This window comes from Neoarius graeffei, chromosome 8 (assembly GCF_027579695.1).
Source record: "Neoarius graeffei isolate fNeoGra1 chromosome 8, fNeoGra1.pri, whole genome shotgun sequence".
Classification (NCBI taxonomy): Eukaryota; Metazoa; Chordata; class Actinopteri; order Siluriformes; family Ariidae; genus Neoarius; species Neoarius graeffei.
The window spans coordinates 13,182,969-13,202,421 of NC_083576.1; the positions used below are offsets into that span (position 1 = coordinate 13,182,969).

The 19,453-nt window shown below is 40.9% G+C and overlaps 1 protein-coding gene across 4 annotated transcripts in view; it reads left to right on the forward strand.

Moving 5' to 3' along the window:
* Positions 1–14,870, forward strand: part of tapt1a (transmembrane anterior posterior transformation 1a) — a 112,666-nt gene extending 97,796 nt beyond the window's left edge. For all 4 annotated transcript variants that reach the window (XM_060927296.1, XM_060927298.1, XM_060927299.1 and 1 more), the window contains 5 exons: positions 2,588–2,647; positions 2,748–2,816; positions 7,697–7,773; positions 9,462–9,625; positions 9,721–14,870. In XM_060927296.1, coding sequence (XP_060783279.1) covers positions 2,588–2,647; positions 2,748–2,816; positions 7,697–7,773; positions 9,462–9,625; positions 9,721–9,968 — 618 coding nt within the window. In that variant the 3' untranslated portion in view covers positions 9,969–14,870. The remainder of the gene's footprint in view (positions 1–2,587; positions 2,648–2,747; positions 2,817–7,696; positions 7,774–9,461; positions 9,626–9,720) is intronic.
* The last annotated feature ends 4,583 nt before the right edge of the window (positions 14,871–19,453 follow it).

A 19,453-nucleotide genomic window follows, 5' to 3' on the forward strand; every position in this document is an offset into this window, starting at 1 on the left:
CATGGGCTGCTGAGGTCGGTGTAAAGAGGTAGGGTTGGTTTCCTGCAGCAGAACTTGAAAAATGTGACAAATAATATCTTGAAACTTGGTATATAGGGCGGGGGATATAGATGACTTTTTTTTTTTTTTAAGCAAACCATGTCATCAGTTCTCGAATCATGTGACACGACCGCTACAAAACCTGAGCTGGTTCATCTTTAGCAGACTAGAGTCGCTGAACTTCAGCTAGTTTTTCCACATGTTTATGAAGCTTACAGTGGAGAGCCAGTCCTCTGGAAACCACGCGAGTTTGACTCCTTACTCACGTCTGTATTGCGGCGCCTCGCCAGGTGGCAGTTGGTACCATTTTTATGATGGCCGTTGGTATGACCCGACTGCGAGTAGAACTCACGAGCTCCCCATTGAGAGGCAAACATGCTAACCAGCATGCCAGCTCATGGTATATAGGCCTGAATAAACTAATTCTGTTCTGTACATACAACCCCGATTCCAAAAAAGTTGGGACAAAGTACAAATTGTAAATAAAAACGGAATGCAATGATGTGGAAGTTTCAAAATTCCATATTTTATTCAGAATAGAACATAGATGACATATCAAATGTTTAAACTGAGAAAATGTATCATTTAAAGAGAAAAATTAGGTAATTTTAAATTTCATGACAACAACACATCTCAAAAAAGTTGGGACAAGGCCATGTTTCCCACTGTGAGACATCCCCTTTTCTCTTTACAACAGTCTGTAAACGTCTGGGGACTGAGGAGACAAGTTGCTCAAGTTTAGGGATAGGAATGTTAACCCATTCTTGTCTAATGTAGGATTCTAGTTGCTCAACTGTCTTAGGTCTTTTTTGTCGTATCTTCCGTTTTATGATGCGCCAAATGTTTTCTATGGGTGAAAGATCTGGACTGCAGGCTGGCCAGTTCAGTACCCGGACCCTTCTTCTACGCAGCCATGATGCTGTAATTGATGCAGTATGTGGTTTGGCATTGTCATGTTGGAAAATGCAAGGTCTTCCCTGAAAGAGACGTCGTCTGGATGGGAGCATATGTTGCTCTAGAACCTGGATATACCTTTCAGCATTGATGGTGTCTTTCCAGATGTGTAAGCTGCCCATGCCACACGCACTAATGCAACCCCATACCATCAGAGATGCAGGCTTCTGAACTGAGCGCTGATAACAACTTGGGTCGTCCTTCTCCTCTTTAGTCCGAATGACACGGCGTCCCTGATTTCCATAAAGAACTTCAAATTTTGATTCGTCTGACCACAGAACAGTTTTCCACTTTGCCACAGTCCATTTTAAATGAGCCTTGGCCCAGAGAAGATGTCTGCGCTTCTGGATCATGTTTAGATACGGCTTCTCCTTTGAACTATAGAGTTTTAGCTGGCAACAGCGGATGGCACGGTGAATTGTGTTCACAGATAATGTTCTCTGGAAATATTCCTGAGCCCATTTTGTGATTTCCAATACAGAAGCATGCCTGTATGTGATGCAGTGCCGTCTAAGGGCCCGAAGATCACGGGCACCCAGTATGGTTTTCCGGCCTTGACCCTTACGCACAGAAATTCTTCCAGATTCTCTGAATCTTTTGATGATATTATGCACTGTAGATGATGATATGTTCAAACTCTTTGCAATTTTACACTGTCGAACTCCTTTCTGATATTGCTCCACTATTTGTCGGCGCAGAATTAGGGGGATTGGTGATCCTCTTCCCATCTTTACTTCTGAGAGCCGCTGCCACTCCAAGATGCTCTTTTTATACCCAGTCATGTTAATGACCTATTGCCAATTGACCTAATGAGTTGCAATTTGGTCCTCCAGCTGTTCCTTTTTTGTACCTTTAACTTTTCCAGCCTCTTATTGCCCCGTCCCAACTTTTTTGAGATGTGTTGCTGTCATGAAATTTCAAATGAGCCAATATTTGGCATGAAATTTCAAAATGTCTCACTTTCGACATTTGATATGTTGTCTGTTCTATTGTGAATACAATATCAGTTTTTGAGATTTGTAAATTATTGCATTGCGTTTTTATTTACAATTTGTACTTTGTCCCAACTTTTTTGGAATTGGGGTTGTATTTCAAAATGTGTGTTGTTTTTTGTTTTTTTTCCTCCAAGGTATATTTAGGCCTGCTTGAGAGTTTTTGTACTATTCACAGTATTTTAATACACTTCTCTTTGGATGAATACATGTTTTGTCTTTTTTTTTGGGGGGGATGATTATCAGTTGTCAGAAAAGATCGACTTTTTTTTTTTTTAAACTCGTTATTCATATCAGTGCTACAAATCCCTTATTGGTCGAGCCCTGATTAAAACCGAACCCTTGTAATTCTTTTAAAGAAGTCTTTATTTGTGAGATTAGTGCTGCTATGCTAATGCTAATTTCTATTTCTTTTCCGGCACTGAGACATGATCCAGTGCATGTAATATATAACATAACATAACATGCACTACAGTGTCAGATTTAATGTCAGATTTGAGAAAAATCCAGAATCTTATCGCTAAGAGCACAGGATAGATTGTAGCTCTACAGATTCATTCAGCTTTATTTTCTGTCTTCCCCTGGTGTGTGTGTGTGTGTAGGTGTACAGTGAATACAAAGCCAGCTTGGCCTTTGAGCTCGTCAGCAGCCGGCAGCAGTATGTGAGTGTGTTTGTTTGTTGGCTCTGATGCCAGATCATTTTACCGCTAATTGTTCGAGTGAATGCTGCAGGTTCTCATGTTTGTGTTTCGGTGTGGACAGGCGTACACAGACTACAGTGACTCAGTGGCCAGGAGAATGGGCTTCATCCCACTGCCTCTGGCTGTTCTGGTGAGACGCTGCATTTCACATTTCGAGGAAGGAAAATATGTATGTGGGAAGAAAAAGGGCGTGACTCTGTCTCCTGTCAATCACAGCAACACTAACCTATTGTGTTTGGCTGTTAGCTCTTATATAAGGAATAGTTCAGTTTTTTTTTTTAAACGTTTGATTATAAATACAATTAGACTGATGCAGATATTTCACCTTAGTAATTTATTATTATTATTATTATTATTAGAGTCTGTAATCTCATCTCATCTCGTTATCTCTAGCCGCTTTATCCTGTTCTACAGGGTCGCAGGCAAGCTGGAGCCTATCCCAGTTGACTACGGGCGAAAGGTGGGGTACACCCTGGACAAGTCGCCAGGTCATCACAGGGCTGACACATAGACACAGACAACCATTCACACTCACATTCACACCTACGCTCAATTTAGGCCAAGTTTACATTAGACCGTATCTGTCTCGTTTTCTTCGCGGATGCACTGTCCGTTTACATTAAACCGCCGGGAAACGGGAATCCGCCAGGGTCCACGTATTCAATCCAGATCGTGTCTGGTCCGGTGCTGTGTAAACATTGAGAATACGCGGATACGCTGTGCTGAGCTCTAGCTGGCGTCGTCATTGGACAACGTCACTGTGACATCCACCTTCCTGATTCGCTGGCGTTGGTCATGTGACGCGACTGCTGAAAAACGGCGCGGACTTCCGCCTTGTATCACCTTTCATTAAAGAGTATAAAAGTATGAAAATACTGATGCAAATACTGCCCATTGTGTAGTTATGATTGTCTTTAGACTTGCCATCCTTCCACTTGCAAGTGGTAAGTGATATGCGCTGGGATCACACACACAGCGGCTCAGTCCCGAATCACTGCTCGTGCGCTTCACTCGCGCGCTCTGTGAGCTGCGCAGGGCCGGAGTGCGCACCCTCCAGAGGGCACTCGCTGTTCAGGGCGGAGTGATTTGGAGCGCAGGATGCCTGCGGAGCCGAGCGTATCCGTGTATTGGTGTTGCTGTGTGCACGCGAATCGTGTATTGGCGTTGCTGTGTGCACACTAATCGTTTTAAAAACGTTAATCTGATGATCCGCTGATACGGTCTAATGTAAACCCCACCTTAGAGTCACCAGTTAACCTAACCTGCATGTCTTTGGACTGTGGGGGAAACCGGAGCACCCGGAGGAGTCTGTAATCATGAATAGCTAATTAGCTAGTTCTATGCAAGAAAGGGAATATTTCTGACTTTTCCGTGTTGTATAATAACAGGCAGTATACGAGTGTGTCTGTCTATTTTAGGAGTAACTTTTCAGAATAAGTGTAAATTTACCCCGTGTCCGAAATCACTCACTCGTTCACTACTCCCTACTCACTATCTAGGGAATTCTGTATAGAGGACTATATAGTGAGTTCATTGGTTTAAAAAAAAAAAGGCTGCTTTCGGACACGAGTCCGTCGCGCCGTTGTTTACGTCATTACTGTCGCACAATTAAAACATACCGGATCAGTCGGCTGGTGGGTTTTCAAAATAATAAACACATGCATGTCTTTATTTTTGTAATATATTATATTGAGCGTATTTCCTACATTTAATAAACACAAAGTACTTTGTGTCTGCTGCATCATTTAGTTCTTTTAAATCAAGGCTGATATTTTTTTTCCTTCTTTGCCGCTGCCTTTTATTAAATCAGATTTGAGGTTTGTGATTAATTCTTCGTTCTGCACTCTAACTTTTATTCTTGTATTTTATGTCTTATTTTCTATTCTCTTACTATTTTTAATTGTACTCGAATGTCCGTTTATAACATGTTTCTTCCTCCGTCCGTTCACCCCAACACACTATGATATTATTGCCATTTTCACGCCAAAACTGATAAATTTATCTGTCATGCCTGTTGTCATAAGGAAAAATGAACTCCTGATGTACTCGAGCTAAAATACTTAACGCTTCTTATGAAACAGCTTTTCTTTCAGCACGACCACAATGCATGATGGCTTGGTTAGTGACCATCGGTTGTACACTACTTTTCACGATACATTGTGGGACACTATCCCTGTGTCCGAAATCGCTCCCTACTCACTATATAGTGCGGACGCCATTTTATAGTGCTGTCCGAAACCTTAGTAAGGATTATTTACACTCTATATAGCATCACGAGAAGTAGTGTACAACGATGGTCACTAACCAAAGCAATATATCCCATCATGCATTGTGGTCACGCTGGAAGAAATCAAATTAAAAGTCTCAAATTTGATTTAATAAAAGGCACCGGCAAAGAAGAAAGTATTCAGCCTTGATTTAAAAGAACTGAAAGATGCAGGTACTTTGTATTGATTTAATGTGGGAAATGCGCTCAGTATAATATATGGATTTATCACAAAAACACATGCATGTATTTATTATTTTGAAAACCAACCAGCCGACTGATCTGGCATGTTTTAATTGTGCGACAGTAATGACGTAAATACCAGCACGACAGAGTATTGTCCGAAAGCGTGTTTTTTGTTTTTTTTAATTTTGCCAATGAGCTCACTTTATAGTCCTCTATACAGTAATTCCCTACATAGGGAGTAGTGAACAAGCGAGTGATTTCGGACACAGTTGTACGAGTCCAGTGTATAGTCTGTAATAATTCTCACTGTACATTCGGACAGCACTACAAACGGTGAACTCGCTATATAGTCCACTATATAGTGAGTTGTGAGTGATTTTGGACACAGCGTTAGTGTTCATGTTAAGGAAAAGCTGTATGACGCTCACAAATGCCTATTTGTAATTAGAAGTCTGCGCAAAGAAGGTTGATGAAGTAGATCAGTGATTCCCAACCACTGTGCCGTGGCACATTAGTGTGCCGTGAAAGATCATCAGGTGTACCATGGGAAATTATCTAATTTCACTTAATTGTTCCAAAAATGATTTATTTACTGCAAATAATTTGTCTTTGTTTGTCTATGCTAGCGACGTATCGTGACAGGCAGCACCATTAAATACTCTTACACTACATGGCAGCAGGTAGCTAATTAATCTGTGTATCTGCCTGTTGCCATTCAAACAATAGATTTAGTAATGCTTCAGGTGTGACAGCGGTGATGGTGAGGGATAAATATTTGAAAAGAAAAAGTACACAATCCAAACTGGGTCCTGGAGACAATTCTGACCCAGATGAAGGCCCTAGTATGAGTAGAGGTCAGAAGAATGCAAAAAAGGTGATTTTTCCACAACCTATCTATGCGAGCTGGGCTTTTCAAGCAGGGCTTTCCACTAAGGCTCATACTAGCCAGCCATGACAAATAAGTAGCTAGCCGGGGGGGAGTAAACACAAAATAAACTCCGGTGCACGCAGTTCCCAGGATTAAATGTATTTTCCACAGACCATTTATTTATTGCAGGAGAGCATTATTCAAAAACCGTTCATATTATTATTATTATTATTATTATTATTATTATTAGCCTAAGTATGCCTGCATAATAGACAAGCTATATTAATTTCTCAGACATTTGCTCTATTATTATTATTATTATTATTACTACAACATATTGCATCTTTTTTATTCATTAGTGTATGCCAGACGCTAATGCACCAATGAAAACTGTGATTTGCGCACTGAAAATAAACAGTAATAGGCTATACAAGCTCACATATTGCATCATGAGACGTTCCTGGCTTGTAAATCTCTTATTTTCGGTGCATGACACATTCACGCAACTGAGCATGCTATGAACTAACAACAACAACGGTCTGCAGTGGGGCTACACAATTAAACACTCAGTGAACATTTCTCCATTTGTGTATGAAAATACACTCCAACCACTCAGTTTGGTTTCATTTACAACCAACGGTGTCTTTTGATCCCAGCACGTAATTGAACGAGAGAAGACTGGTTTACCGGAGACAAAATAAGCGTCATCTCTGCTTCTGTTCCCTCTGACAGCCCCGACACATTACTGCCTCCGCCGAGTGCGCGTGCGTACACACACCGCATGTCGGGGCCGCGGATGAGTTACTCTCCCTTGATCAACAAAGTCTGCGGGGAATTTGTGGTTATTATCGGTACAAACAGCGCGAATCACAACTTAAATGAGTGCGGTTCAGTTTGACATTGTCAGTCCGTTAGATAAACATTTAAGTTTATTAAAATCGAAAATTAATATTTAGAGCCTGTGGGCTACAAAAATAAGTCATTAAAGTAGCCGGCTGGACTTAATTGTGTAGTCGGCTGTATGGCCGCTTGTGGAAAGCCCTGTCAAGCATGACTGCTATAAAAACTAAAAAAAGGAGAGTGACTCAGAGCTGTTGAGGAAGCTCTTCGTGCGTGTCTTTCTTCAATTCCTGTGAGTATATCAGCTTTGTGTTCAACTAAACAGGCCCAGGTTTCACACTGAGTAAGTAAATTGTGAGTAAGTTGAAACTAGATGATCATTGTATTTCATGATCCATACTTTTTGTGACATTTTTGTTTGGTGGTGTGCCGTGGGATTTTTCGAATGTAAAATATGTGCCGTGGCTCAAGAAAGGTTGGGAAACACTGAAGTAGATTATCTGTTTAACGTGACGGTTCTCCTAAAGCTGTCCAGTCTGCGTTGCTAGTGTTCCAGATTTACTGTTGTCCAAGTTTTTTTTTTTTAAAGATGCTATAAGAGACTGTTGTACATCAATTAGTTTTAACATCTTGGAGCTTTTGGAGAAGTGTGACCGCCGCACGAGATCATCCCTTTGCATCGCTTCCTCGCTACGAGACCCAAGATAAACGCTGAGCGTTTTAATCCGATGAAATAAAGACATTTGATGTTAATTTGAGAACTAATCTAGGCTCAAACTATGAAATAATTGTGCAGTCTTGTCTCATATCCAGATGTGCGATTCTTATCATATTGTTCTGTCTCTTTCAGCTGATCCGAGTGGTGATGAGCTCCGTGAAGATCCAAGGAGCTCTTGCGTCTGTCAGCCTGCTGCTCTTCTACCTAGGGTAACTTGCTGTTTGGAGAAAGCTAGTTTAAATTATGTACAGTGGTGCTTGAAAGTTTGTGAACCCTTTAGAATTTTCTATATTTCTGCATAAATATGAGCTGAAACACCATTAGATTTTCACATAAGTCCTAAAAGGAGATAAAGAGAACCCAGTTAAACAAATGAGACAAAAATATTATACTTGGTCATTTATTTATTGAGGAAAATGATCCAATATTACATATCTGTGTGTGGCAAAAGTATGTGAACCTTTGCTTTCAGTATCTGATGTGACCCCCTTGTATAGCAATAACTCTAAATAAATGTCTCCGGTAACTGTTGATCAGTCCTGCACACCAGCTTGGAGGAATTTTAGCCCGTTCCTCCGTACAGAACAGCTTCAACTCTGGGATGTTAGTGGGTTTCCTCACATGAACTGCTCGCTTCAGGTCCTTCCACAACATTTCAATGGGATTAAGGTTAGAACTTTGACTTGGCCATTCCAAAACATTAACTTTATTCTTTTTTTAACAGTTCTTCGGTAGAACAACTTGTGTGTTTAGGGTCGTTGTCTTGCTGCATGACCCACCTTCTCTTGAGATTCAGTTCATGGACAGATGTCCTGACATTTTCCTTTAGAATTCACTGGTATAATTCAGAATTCATTGTTCCATCAATGATGGCAAGCCGTCCTGGCCCAGATGCAGCAAAACAGGCCCAAACCATGATACTACCACCACCATGTTTCACAGATGGGATAAGGTTCTTATGCTGGAATGCAGTGTTTTCCTTTCTCCAAACATAACGCTTCTCATTTAAACCAAAAACTTTTATATTGGTCTCGTCCGTCCACAAAACATTTTTCCCATAGCCTTCTGGCTTGTCCACGTGATTTTTAGCAAACTGCAGACGAGCAGCAATGTTCTTTTTGGAGAGTAGTGGCTTTCTCCTTGCAACCCTGCCATGCACACCATTGTTGTTCAGTGTTCTCCTGATGGTGGACTCATGAACATTAGCCAATGTCAGAGAGGCCTTCAGTTGCTTAGAAGTTACCCTGGGGTCCTTTGTGACCTCACTGACTATTACACGCCTTGCTCTTGGAGTAATCTTAGTTGGTCAACCACTCCTGGGGAGGGTAACAATGGTCTTGAACTTCCTCCATTTGTACACAATCTGTCTGACTGTGGATTGGTGGAGTCCAAACTCTTTAGAGATACTTTTGCAACCTTTTCCAGCCTGATGAGCATCAACAATGCTTTTTCTGAGGTCCTCAGAAATCTCCTCTGTTTGTGCCATGATACACTTCCACAAACATGTGTTGTGAAGATCAGACTTTGATAGATCCCTGTTCTTGAAATAAAACAGGGTGCCCACTCACACCTGATTGTCATCCCATTGATTGAAAACACCTGACTCTAATTTCACCTTCAAATTAACTGCTAATCCTAGAGGTTCGCATACTTTTGCCACTCACAGATAAGTAATATTGGATTATTTTCCTCAATAAATAAATGACCAAGTGTAATATTTTTGTCTAATTTGTTTAACCGGGTTCTCTTTATCTACTTTTAGGACTTGTGTGAAAATCTGATGATGTTTTAGGTCATCTTTATGCAGAAATATAGAAAATTCTAAAGGGTTCACAAACTTTCAAGCACCACTGTATGCATGATGCTACAGGATGTGGTTTTTTTTTTTTTTGTGCAGGTTGATCACACTGAAGGTGTTGAACAGTATAGTTCTGCTGGGAAAATCTTGTCACTATGTTAAAGAAGCCAATATGGAAGGGAAGCTGTTTAATAAACCCAAATCTCCAGCTCCAAAAAAGAGCCCCGGAACACCCAGCCATGCCGGATCTCCCTCTCCGGGAGGTAACGCTCAACTGAGATTCATTACATGGCATGATTACTGTCCATTGATGCTCCATAGTCCATCCTCAACTCTCTCTCTCTCTGCTTGTCTTCAGATGAGTCCAAAGCCCAGCATCCTGCCCCCTCCATCACCAAGCAACCTACCCCACGCTCACCAGACCTCCTCCCCCCAGCTCCGGACCCCGTCACCATGGAAACCAGCGAGCCTGCTCCAGAGAATCCTTCTAAAGCAGAGGAGGACAGCAGCAAGACTCCTCACGGCACTGTGCTCAAACACAGAACCCCAAAGAAAGACCTGCTCGAGATCGATCGCTTCACCCTGTGTGGAAACCGCATCCTTTAACCGCCGCAGCTTGAGCTCAGAGACCAGACCCAAACAGCGCTCGTCTCCGCGGTAGCGAGGCGGCGAGATACACCGGCCATGAGCGAGATTCAGCCAGAGGAATTGGGATGGCTGTCCATGGCAGCGTGGCAGAGTCACATGACTGAGAGTCCTGACCGGGGGTCCAGCATCCTCTTCTTGTTTTAGACTTGAATAGAAAGAGAGAGAGAGCATTTCAGTGCAGTGGATCTGCGCTGTCTTGAACATTCTGCTGTCACGTGAGAAATTTCTGTCTGAAAATGCCCGACATTTGAGAAGGAAAAAAACATGACCGTACAAGAGACGATAAATCAGTAGACTGGAGATTTAAATGGTATAATTGGGTATAATGAGTTAGAAAATATCACAGCTATAAACCTAATAAACAGGCAACCCAGCGTCGATCTATGCGTACAGGGGTCCAAGACGGAAACGGTGTACGATGAAACGGCAGTATTTCAAAATCTAGACCTTTTTATAAACTTCCAGGTTACAAAAAGGAATAAAACCTCAAAATAACACGCACTTTGCATAGTACTTAATAATTATTCAACGAAATCGAGTCGTACAGGAGCCGACGAGGCGCGTAGCACCGAGATTGAGTGCAATAACTGTTTTATTCACTGGATTTTGAGAAACGGAGCATTTTTATTTTTGATTTATTTTTTTGCAAATTTGATAAATGTCAAAACTTTATACAGAACATCATCCGACAGAATCATTTCCGCTTAGAATGTAAATAAACCGGCGAAATGACAGGAGCAATTTGTGAAAAAATGCGATGATAATAATAAAATTCTTAAAAAATAAAAAAGATACATTCTCACCATCAAATACTTTTCATTCCATATTTTTTTTTTCCAAGTAGAGTTTTTATTTCGTCCTCGGTTTGTTCAACAAGACACCCTGCCATTTTGTTGGTTGGCAAACCAACTTAAAGGTGTATTACTGCCACCAACTGGGCTGGAGTGTGGAACAGGAGATATTCTTTTAGCTATTTCTGTTTCTTTTAAATACTTGATGACAAAGTGATATATATCTGACTTGATGCACGCTGCCATTTTGTTTTTCTCTACTCACGGTATATGAGCCGATATCCGACTAGTAGAGTAGCCAATCAGAGCGTGCGATTGCTGAATGCGGATAGAACAATTGCAGATTTTTCCTATAACAGCAAATGTTTATCCCTCGTATACCACAGCAGTTTGATTTTTATCTCGTTCCAGCTACATTTAATGATGTGGTGCAGCTGTGAAAAGGATTCCCGTTGTCTCTTATGTTGAAGCAGCTAGAAACTATTCATCGTTCCGTTACCGAACCCGCTTCCCCACCTCTCTTCTGAAGAGTTTCCTTTAGTAGAAATCTTAAAGGTTCAGCTTTACTCCTGACTCTTACAAATCTCTGACACTGGAGACTCCTTCCGAAAACTGTAAAGAAAACACGACCACAATAATACAGTAATTTGGACATTTTTTTTTTTTCTTTTCTAAATTTTTTTTTTCCCCCAGGTTTATTAGGTTTAGATGAAGTGGACCATCCATCATACAAGTATCTGTAAATTAGCTGTTACTATGGAAATGAGAATTTAAAACGACAGGTTTATATTATTGTCCGCGTTCTGACGGCATCTGACCTGCCAATCAGATTTGAGAATTCAGCCGTGGTGTTGTATAAAGAAAATGAACAAATGTACAGTTGTAACTCTGACAGCAAGATAGAGAAATTAAAAAAAAAAAAATTTACAGTGAGATTTTTATATATTAAATGATGTAGTAGTCATAGATTTTGATTAAACTTTCCAACTGGACAGGAAACCTCGAGCCGAAAATTTGTCAAAATAATTATTTAACGGTCTCAAAAAGCATTTTCGCCTTGAACCCGTAAACACACTGCGTTGCTTGTTTATTAAATGTCAGTATGGTAAGTAATAAACCGTCATTTTAATGTAATGCATTCAGCCAGGTTTAGTACAGGCCTTTAACTAGTTGTCCTTGATAGTGCCTAACGTGATTCATGCGAATCCGGCTTGTTGCTGGCCACGTGGCTGGGACGCGGTTTATCCGAGGTAGAGGTAAGAGTAGAAAAGGCTCGAAGCTCAAAGTGAGTTCTCTACTCATCGTTTAACATTCTACGACTCTTGTATTCACGTTTTGATGAATTTCTGATTTTATTGACCACCGTGCCGTGAAGTTGGCAACGAGAATAAAAGTATTTTGATTCATTTGGGCATTTATGCTTACGAGAAATTAACCGTTAAATGTTTTAATGATTTAATGAACCAGCATGCCATTAATACTTCACTGATTTGGAACATGATTCGTCTGTGGACGCAAAATGAACGTGTTTCTTTAATTATCAGGAGCTGAGTGATGTCACACACCAAGAAAGTAACGTTTGATAACTTGAATATAATATAGTTTTGTTTAAGCACAAAACGAATCCGATGTCTTTGGAGTCATTGAGGTGTTAATGGTGTGCTGGGTCATTAAAACGCTCAAGTTAATTTCTCAAACCGTTTGAGCACAAATGAAATAAAATACTTTTCTGATCACATGGGTGCCATCTTGACGGAGGTTTTTTTTTTGTGGCATTCATCGTAGTGTATTGTTTACCTTAATTTACCAAATTTGTCCATGATTTGGTTTTAGAAAGTTAATCCGAATCAAATTACCCAGGGTGTTTCAAAAAATGTGATATTATTTGAGATGTAAATATCCCAGTCGAGGCAAATGAAAGTGAACAGGCTTAATGTTGAGCGATATATGAAAATCTATTCCTCAAAATTTGAATGAGAAATTCAAAGGTATGTGGATTCCATGAACGAGTTCACACGTTTTCAACATGCGCACTTTTTGTGCCGTGTCCAAATCTGCATTGCAGTTAGTGCGTTTTTAGAGAATTCTCTCTTAAATGCACGCTGCACAGTCTTGTTCGAGCGTACTCGGACACACCTTTTCTTTTCCAGACCACGGCGCTTTTACGTATACCTAAAAAGATACAAACATAAAATTTGGACCCGTTTCCACACATGCTGTTAAAATTCGAGGTCAATTGAACGAGAATTGGCAAGGTTATTCGACTGTGAAACGATATCAAATTTTTTTTAAACACCCTGTATAATACACACACAGTACGGTACTGTGCAAAAGTCTTAGGCACATGTAAAGAAATGCTGTAGGTCAAAAATGGCTTAAAAATGTTTTAACATTAAAAAAAAATACTATAAACAGTAATCAATAAGCTATAATAAATGAAAGTCAGTATTTGGTGTGAGACGAAATTCCCTTTACATTAAAAAAAATAATAATAATAGTAGTCTCAGGTTCGACAATGAGCTGTAGGTTTTACTGAGCATCTTCCAGAACCAGCCACAGTTCTTCTGGACACTTTGACGGTCACACTCACTTCTTCATTTTGCACCAAAACCCAGCAGCCTTCATTATGCTTTCTTTTTTCATCTGAAAAGTGCTCTCTTATGGAATATGCTGCTCAGATACAAACTTTTTTTTTTTCCCCCCGTAACATTTCATTTTGTGCTGGGGGGAAAAAAAACAACGAACGTTTGAAACACTTAAAATGTTTTGACTCAATGTAGAAGTCTCATCTCATTATCTCTAGCCGCTTTATCCTGTTCTACAGGGTCGCAGGCAAGCTGGAGCCTATCCCAGCTGACTACGGGCGAAAGGCGGGGTACACCCTGGACAAGTCGCCAGGTCATCACAGGGCTGACACAGAGACAAACAACCATTCACACTCACATTCGCACCTACGCTCAATTTAGAGTCACCAGTTAACCTAACCTGCATGTCTTTGGACTGTGGGGGAAACCGGAGCACCCGGAGGAAACCCACGCGGACACGGGGAGAACATGCAAACTCCGCACAGAAAGGCCTTCGCCGGCCACGGGGCTCGAACCCGGACCTTCTTGCTGTGAGGCGACAGCGCTAACCACTTTTGCACAGTACAGTGTGTGTATTCTCAAAGAAAAAAATCCACCCTGAATAACTTGCAGAAATTGAAACTTATTTCAATCTGTTTTCACGTTGCTTGGCAGTTTCCTCCATGATCTCCCCACAATGCCATTTGATTACCTACTTGCTAATAGCGATGCGTACAGAAATTCAGCCCAAACTAAAAAGCGCGATGCAGCGGCGCTTTACTAATATAGCCTGCCCAGTTCACTCTCCTCCTCATCCAAAGCTTGTATGTCGATCCCACCAGCGCCGTTACACTTGATCTAGCCGACCGGAATCTCTGCCGAGGCGATGTGTTTCAGGGTGGAGCGGTATCCTTCACGAGTGCATCATAACCAGCTGAGAAAAATGTTGCACTGATTTACCACGGTGTCTTAGACGTTGTACTATTTGCTTTATCATGGACATGACATGCGCTCTCCTGTTTACATCGGGGAACGGGTAGAAGACTTGGAACACTGCCTCATTCATCGTGAAGTTTTTGACCATTTGATTTCTTTCTGCTTTGGTCATCATTACTACTGCGTTTGATCGTCGTTACCGTTTTTACTTCAGTTCAGTTCAAATAATCATTCCATTTGCCAATAATGTGACTCTAATGAAGAGATATGGTATAGTATACAGATCTTATCCTAGTAATTTATTCCGAGTGTTTAACACTTCATTTGATTTCAGGAAATTTTTTTTTTCCGTCATTTCAGGTTTTATACAGAAGCACATTATGCAAGTCTCGCTCATGAAACACATTCCTAATAGTATTAAAGCTGATTTTATTCGTGTTGTCATGAACAAAGGGTTGTGTTCGGGTCCAGACGGACTGCGTGCTCATTTTCACACCAGCAACGCAGGGAAGGACCTCAGTAATTTCATTTGTGTGTGGTTTTTTTTTTTTTTTTGAATGATTAATAAAGTTGCTTTGTAACATCATTTAAGTATGCAGGCTTGTCATCTTTATCCAGGTTTATAAATGTACAGTGGTGCTTGAAAGTTTGTGAACCTTTTAGGATTTTCTATATTTCTGCAGAAATATGACCGAAAACATCAACAGATTTTCACACAAGTCCTAAGAGAACCCAGTTAAACAAATGAGACAAAAAAAATTATACTTGGTAATTTATTTATTGAGGAAAATGATCCAATATTACATATCTGTGAGTGGCAAAAGTATGTGAACCTTCGCTTTCAGTATCTGGTGTGACCCCCTTGTGCAGCAATAACTGCAACTAAACGTTTGCGGTAACTGTTGATCAGTCCTGCACACCGGCTTGGAGGAATTTTAGCCCGTTCCTCCGTACAGAACAGCTTCAACTCTGGGATGTTGGTGGGTTTCCTCACATGAACTGCTCGCTTCAGGTCCTTCCACAACATTTCCATTGGATTAAGGTCAGGACTTTGACTTGGCCATTCCAAAACATTCACTTTATTCTTCTTTAACCATTCTTTGGTAGAACGACTTGTGTGCTTAGGGTCGTTGTCTTGCTGCATGACCCACCTTCTCTTGAGATTCAGTTCATGGACAGATGTCCTGACATTTTCCTTTAGAATTCACTGGTATAATTCAGAATTCATTGTTCCATCAATGATGGCAAGCTGTCCTGGCCCAGATGCAGCAAAACAGGCCCAAACCATGATACTACCACCACCATGTTTCACAGATGGGATAAGGTTCTTATGCTGGAATGCAGTGTTTTCCTTTCTCCAAACATAACGCTTCTCATTTAAACCAAAAAGTTCTATTTTGGTCTCATCCGTCCACAAAACATTTTTCCAATAGCCTTCTGGCTTGTCCACGTGATCTTTAGCAAACTGCAGACGAGCAGCAATGTTCTTTTTGGACAGCAGTGGCTTTCTCCTTGCAACCCTGCCATACACACCATTGTTGTTCAGTGTTCTCCTGATGGTGGACTCATGAACATTAACATTAGCCAATGTCAGAGAGGCCTTCAGTTGCTTAGAAGTTACTCTGGGGTCCTTTGTGACCTCGCCGACTATTACACGCCTTGCTCTTGGAGTGATCTTTGTTGGTCGACCACTCCTGGGGAGGGTAACAATGGTCTTGAATCTCCTCCATTTGTACACAATCTGTCTGACTGTGGATTGGTGGAGTCCAAACTCTTTAGAGATGGTTTTGCAACCTTTTCCAGCCTGATGAGCATCAACAACGCTTTTTCTGAGGTCCTCAGAAATCTCCTTTATTCGTGCCATGATACACTTCCACAAACATGTGTTGTGAAGATCAGACTTTGATAGATCCCTGTTCTTTAAATAAAACAGGGTGCCCACTCACACCTGATTGTCATCCCATTGACTGAAAACACCTGACTCTAATTTCACCTTCAAATCAAATGCTAATCCACATACTTTTGCCACTCACAGATATGTAATATTGGATCATTTTCCTCAATAAATAAATGACAGAGTATAATATTTTGTCTCATTTGTTTAACTGGGTTCTCTATCTACGGTACTTTGTAGGACTTGTGTGAAAATCTGATGTTTTGGGTCACGCTTATGCAGAAATATGGAAAATTCTAAAGGCTTCACAAACTTTCAAGCACCACTGTAGATCCTGACCATCTTTTGGTGGACTTTACATATTGCCACGTTAAGTTAATTTTCCCCACTGGCTTTGGAGATCAACCCAAACTAGCTAGCTTCAGCTAACTGATACCGAAATCACTGACTGCACCTTTAATGCAGAGAACATGTGAGTAGTCTGTTGTTTAGTGTCTGTGTCCTTCAGCCTGGATATTTGTTTAATCCAGTTCCAGCCGTCCCTGTGCTTTACTGGGGTTTAGAGGCTTAATCACCTTACAGAGAACCTCCACTGTCTGTCTCTTTCACTCCCTCTGTGTCTCTGCCTGTCCTTCTCTCTATTCTGTCTCTTTGTCCATGATACCATTTCACACAGTGGTCATGTTTTAGACCTTTTACAACAGAACGAGTCCTTGTTCTTTTCAGGTTCACTTCACACAGCTAGGAACGTGTGTGTGGTCAATGTACCGTACAGTGGTATGCAAAAGTTTGGGCACCCCTGGTCAAAATTGCTGTTACTGTGAACAGTTAAGCAAGTTGAAGATGAAATGATCTCCAAAAGGCATAAAGTTAAAGATGACTCATTCCCTTTATATTTTAAGCAAAAACTATATATATATTTTTTTTTTTAATTTTCATCTTTTACATTTTCAAAATGACAAAAAAGGAAAAGGGCCCGAAGCAAAAGTTTGGGCACCCTGCATGGTTAGTACCTAGTAACACCCTCTTTGGCAAGTATCACAGCTTGTAACCGCTTTTTGTAGCCAGCTAATAATCTTTCAGTTCTTACCTGGGGGATTTTCACACATTCGTCCTTGCAAAAGGCTTCCAGTTCTACAAGTTTCTTGGGCTGTCTTGCATGCACTGCTCTTTTGAGATCTATCCACAGATTTTCAATGATGTTTAGGTCAGGGGACTGTGAGGGCCAGGGCAAAACCTTCAGCTTGTGCCTCTTGAGCTATTCCATTGTAGATTTTGAGGTGTGTTTTGGATCATCGTCTTATTGTAGGACCCATCGTCTTTTTAACTTCAACTTTTTTACAGATGGTGTGATGTTTGCTTCCAGAGTTTGCTGGTATTTATTCGAATCCATGCTTCCCTCGACCACTGAAATGTGCCCTGTGCTACTGGCTGCAACACAACCCCAAAGCATGATGGATCCACACCCATGCTTCAGAGTTGGAGAGGTGTTCTTTTCCTGGAATTTGGTACCCTTTTTTCTCCAAACATACCTTTGCACATTGTGGCCAAAAAGTTCTATTTTGAGTTCATCAGTCCACAGGACTTGTTTCCAAAATGCATCAGGCTTATTTAGATGTTCATTTGCAAACTTCAGACACTGAATTTTGTGGCTAGGATGCAGGAACGGTTTTCTTCTGATGACTCTCCCATGAAGGCCATATTTGTTCAGGTGTCGCTGCATAGTAGAACAGTGCACCACCACTCCAGGGTCTGCTAAATCTTTCTGAAGGTCTTTTGCAGTCAGACAGGGGTTTTTATTTGCCTTTCTAGCAATCCAACGAGCAGTTCTTCCAGAAAGTTTTCTTCATCTTCCAGACCTCACCTTGATCTCCACTCTTTCTGTTAACTGCCATTTCTTAATAACATTACAGCCTGAGGAAACAGCTACCAGAAAACACTTTGCTACGTTCTTGTAGCCTTCTCCTGCTTTGTGAGCATCAATTATTTTATTATTCAGAATGCGACGGAGTTGCTTAGAGGAGCCTGTTGATTTTAGGGACAAGTTTGAGGAGTCAGAGAATTTATACAGCTTTGAAATCTGCATCATCTGACCTTTCCTAACGAAGAATTTGAACAAGCCACAGCTCAATAAGCTAATTAAGGTCTGGAACTTTACCTTTACCTTTATGCCTTTACATCTTTACTTTTATGCCTTTTGGTGATCAGTTCATCTTCTGCTCACTTAACTATTCACAGTAACAGACATTTTCAGTAAGGGTGCCCAAACTTCTGCATGCCACTGTACAACAAACCCATTCAGCCTGAAGCCACAAAAAAAAAAAATGATGTTCTTCAATCAGGAATGAGAAAGATTTCATCATTCTAAGATGAATCATGAAACGATAAGACTTGAACGATTTTCTCTCGACTGGAGATACAATCATTTCAAGACGCTTTTGTTGTCCGGGGTTTACAGCATTAGTTTTGATCTGATCCTATCCTATCCTGTATTCGAGTAGAACACGCGTCCTATGGTTTGAATCTCATCTTTCACAACTGAATTACTGAATATGAACACTTCATTAATTTTTCATAAAACTTCATTGAGGCTGAAATGTAGAAATCTGGAATTGTGCACAAGTAAAAAAAAAAAAAAAATGGTCACACACCTTTAATTGAGATCTTGTATTGATGATGGGAGAGTTGAACCACTCTGTAAAGTCTTCTCCAGCGCATTGCAAAGACCATCAACGGGGTTAAGGTTGTGACTATGTGTGAACAATGTTTCTTCATGCTTCCTGAACCACTCTTTTTCATATTTTGAGACCTGATCTTATCCCCGTGCCATCAGGAAGAAAAAAAATCCATTGATGTGATGATAACCTGGTCATTCAGTACATTCAGGTCATCAACTGACTTCATTTTATTGCCCCATAATGTTGCTGAGCCTCAACCTGACCAACTGAAGCAACCACAGATCATCACACTGCCTCTCGAGGCTTGTAAAGTGACAACTATGCATGATGGATGCGTCACTTCATGAGAAAACTGTGGGTGGTAGAAGAGAGCAACTGGACTTGCTTGAAGATTCTTGAAGACGTTTCACCTCTCATCCGAAAGGCTTCTTCGGTTCTGTCTGACTGGTAGGGAGCATCAGGTATTTATCCTCTCATGGATGAAAAGCTCATCTAAGGTGTCATTGAGTCATCCTGTTGGTGTGGGTCACTGGGGGCTGGTTGTGAGTCGTTAGGATGATCAATGGATTGCCCGTTAGGG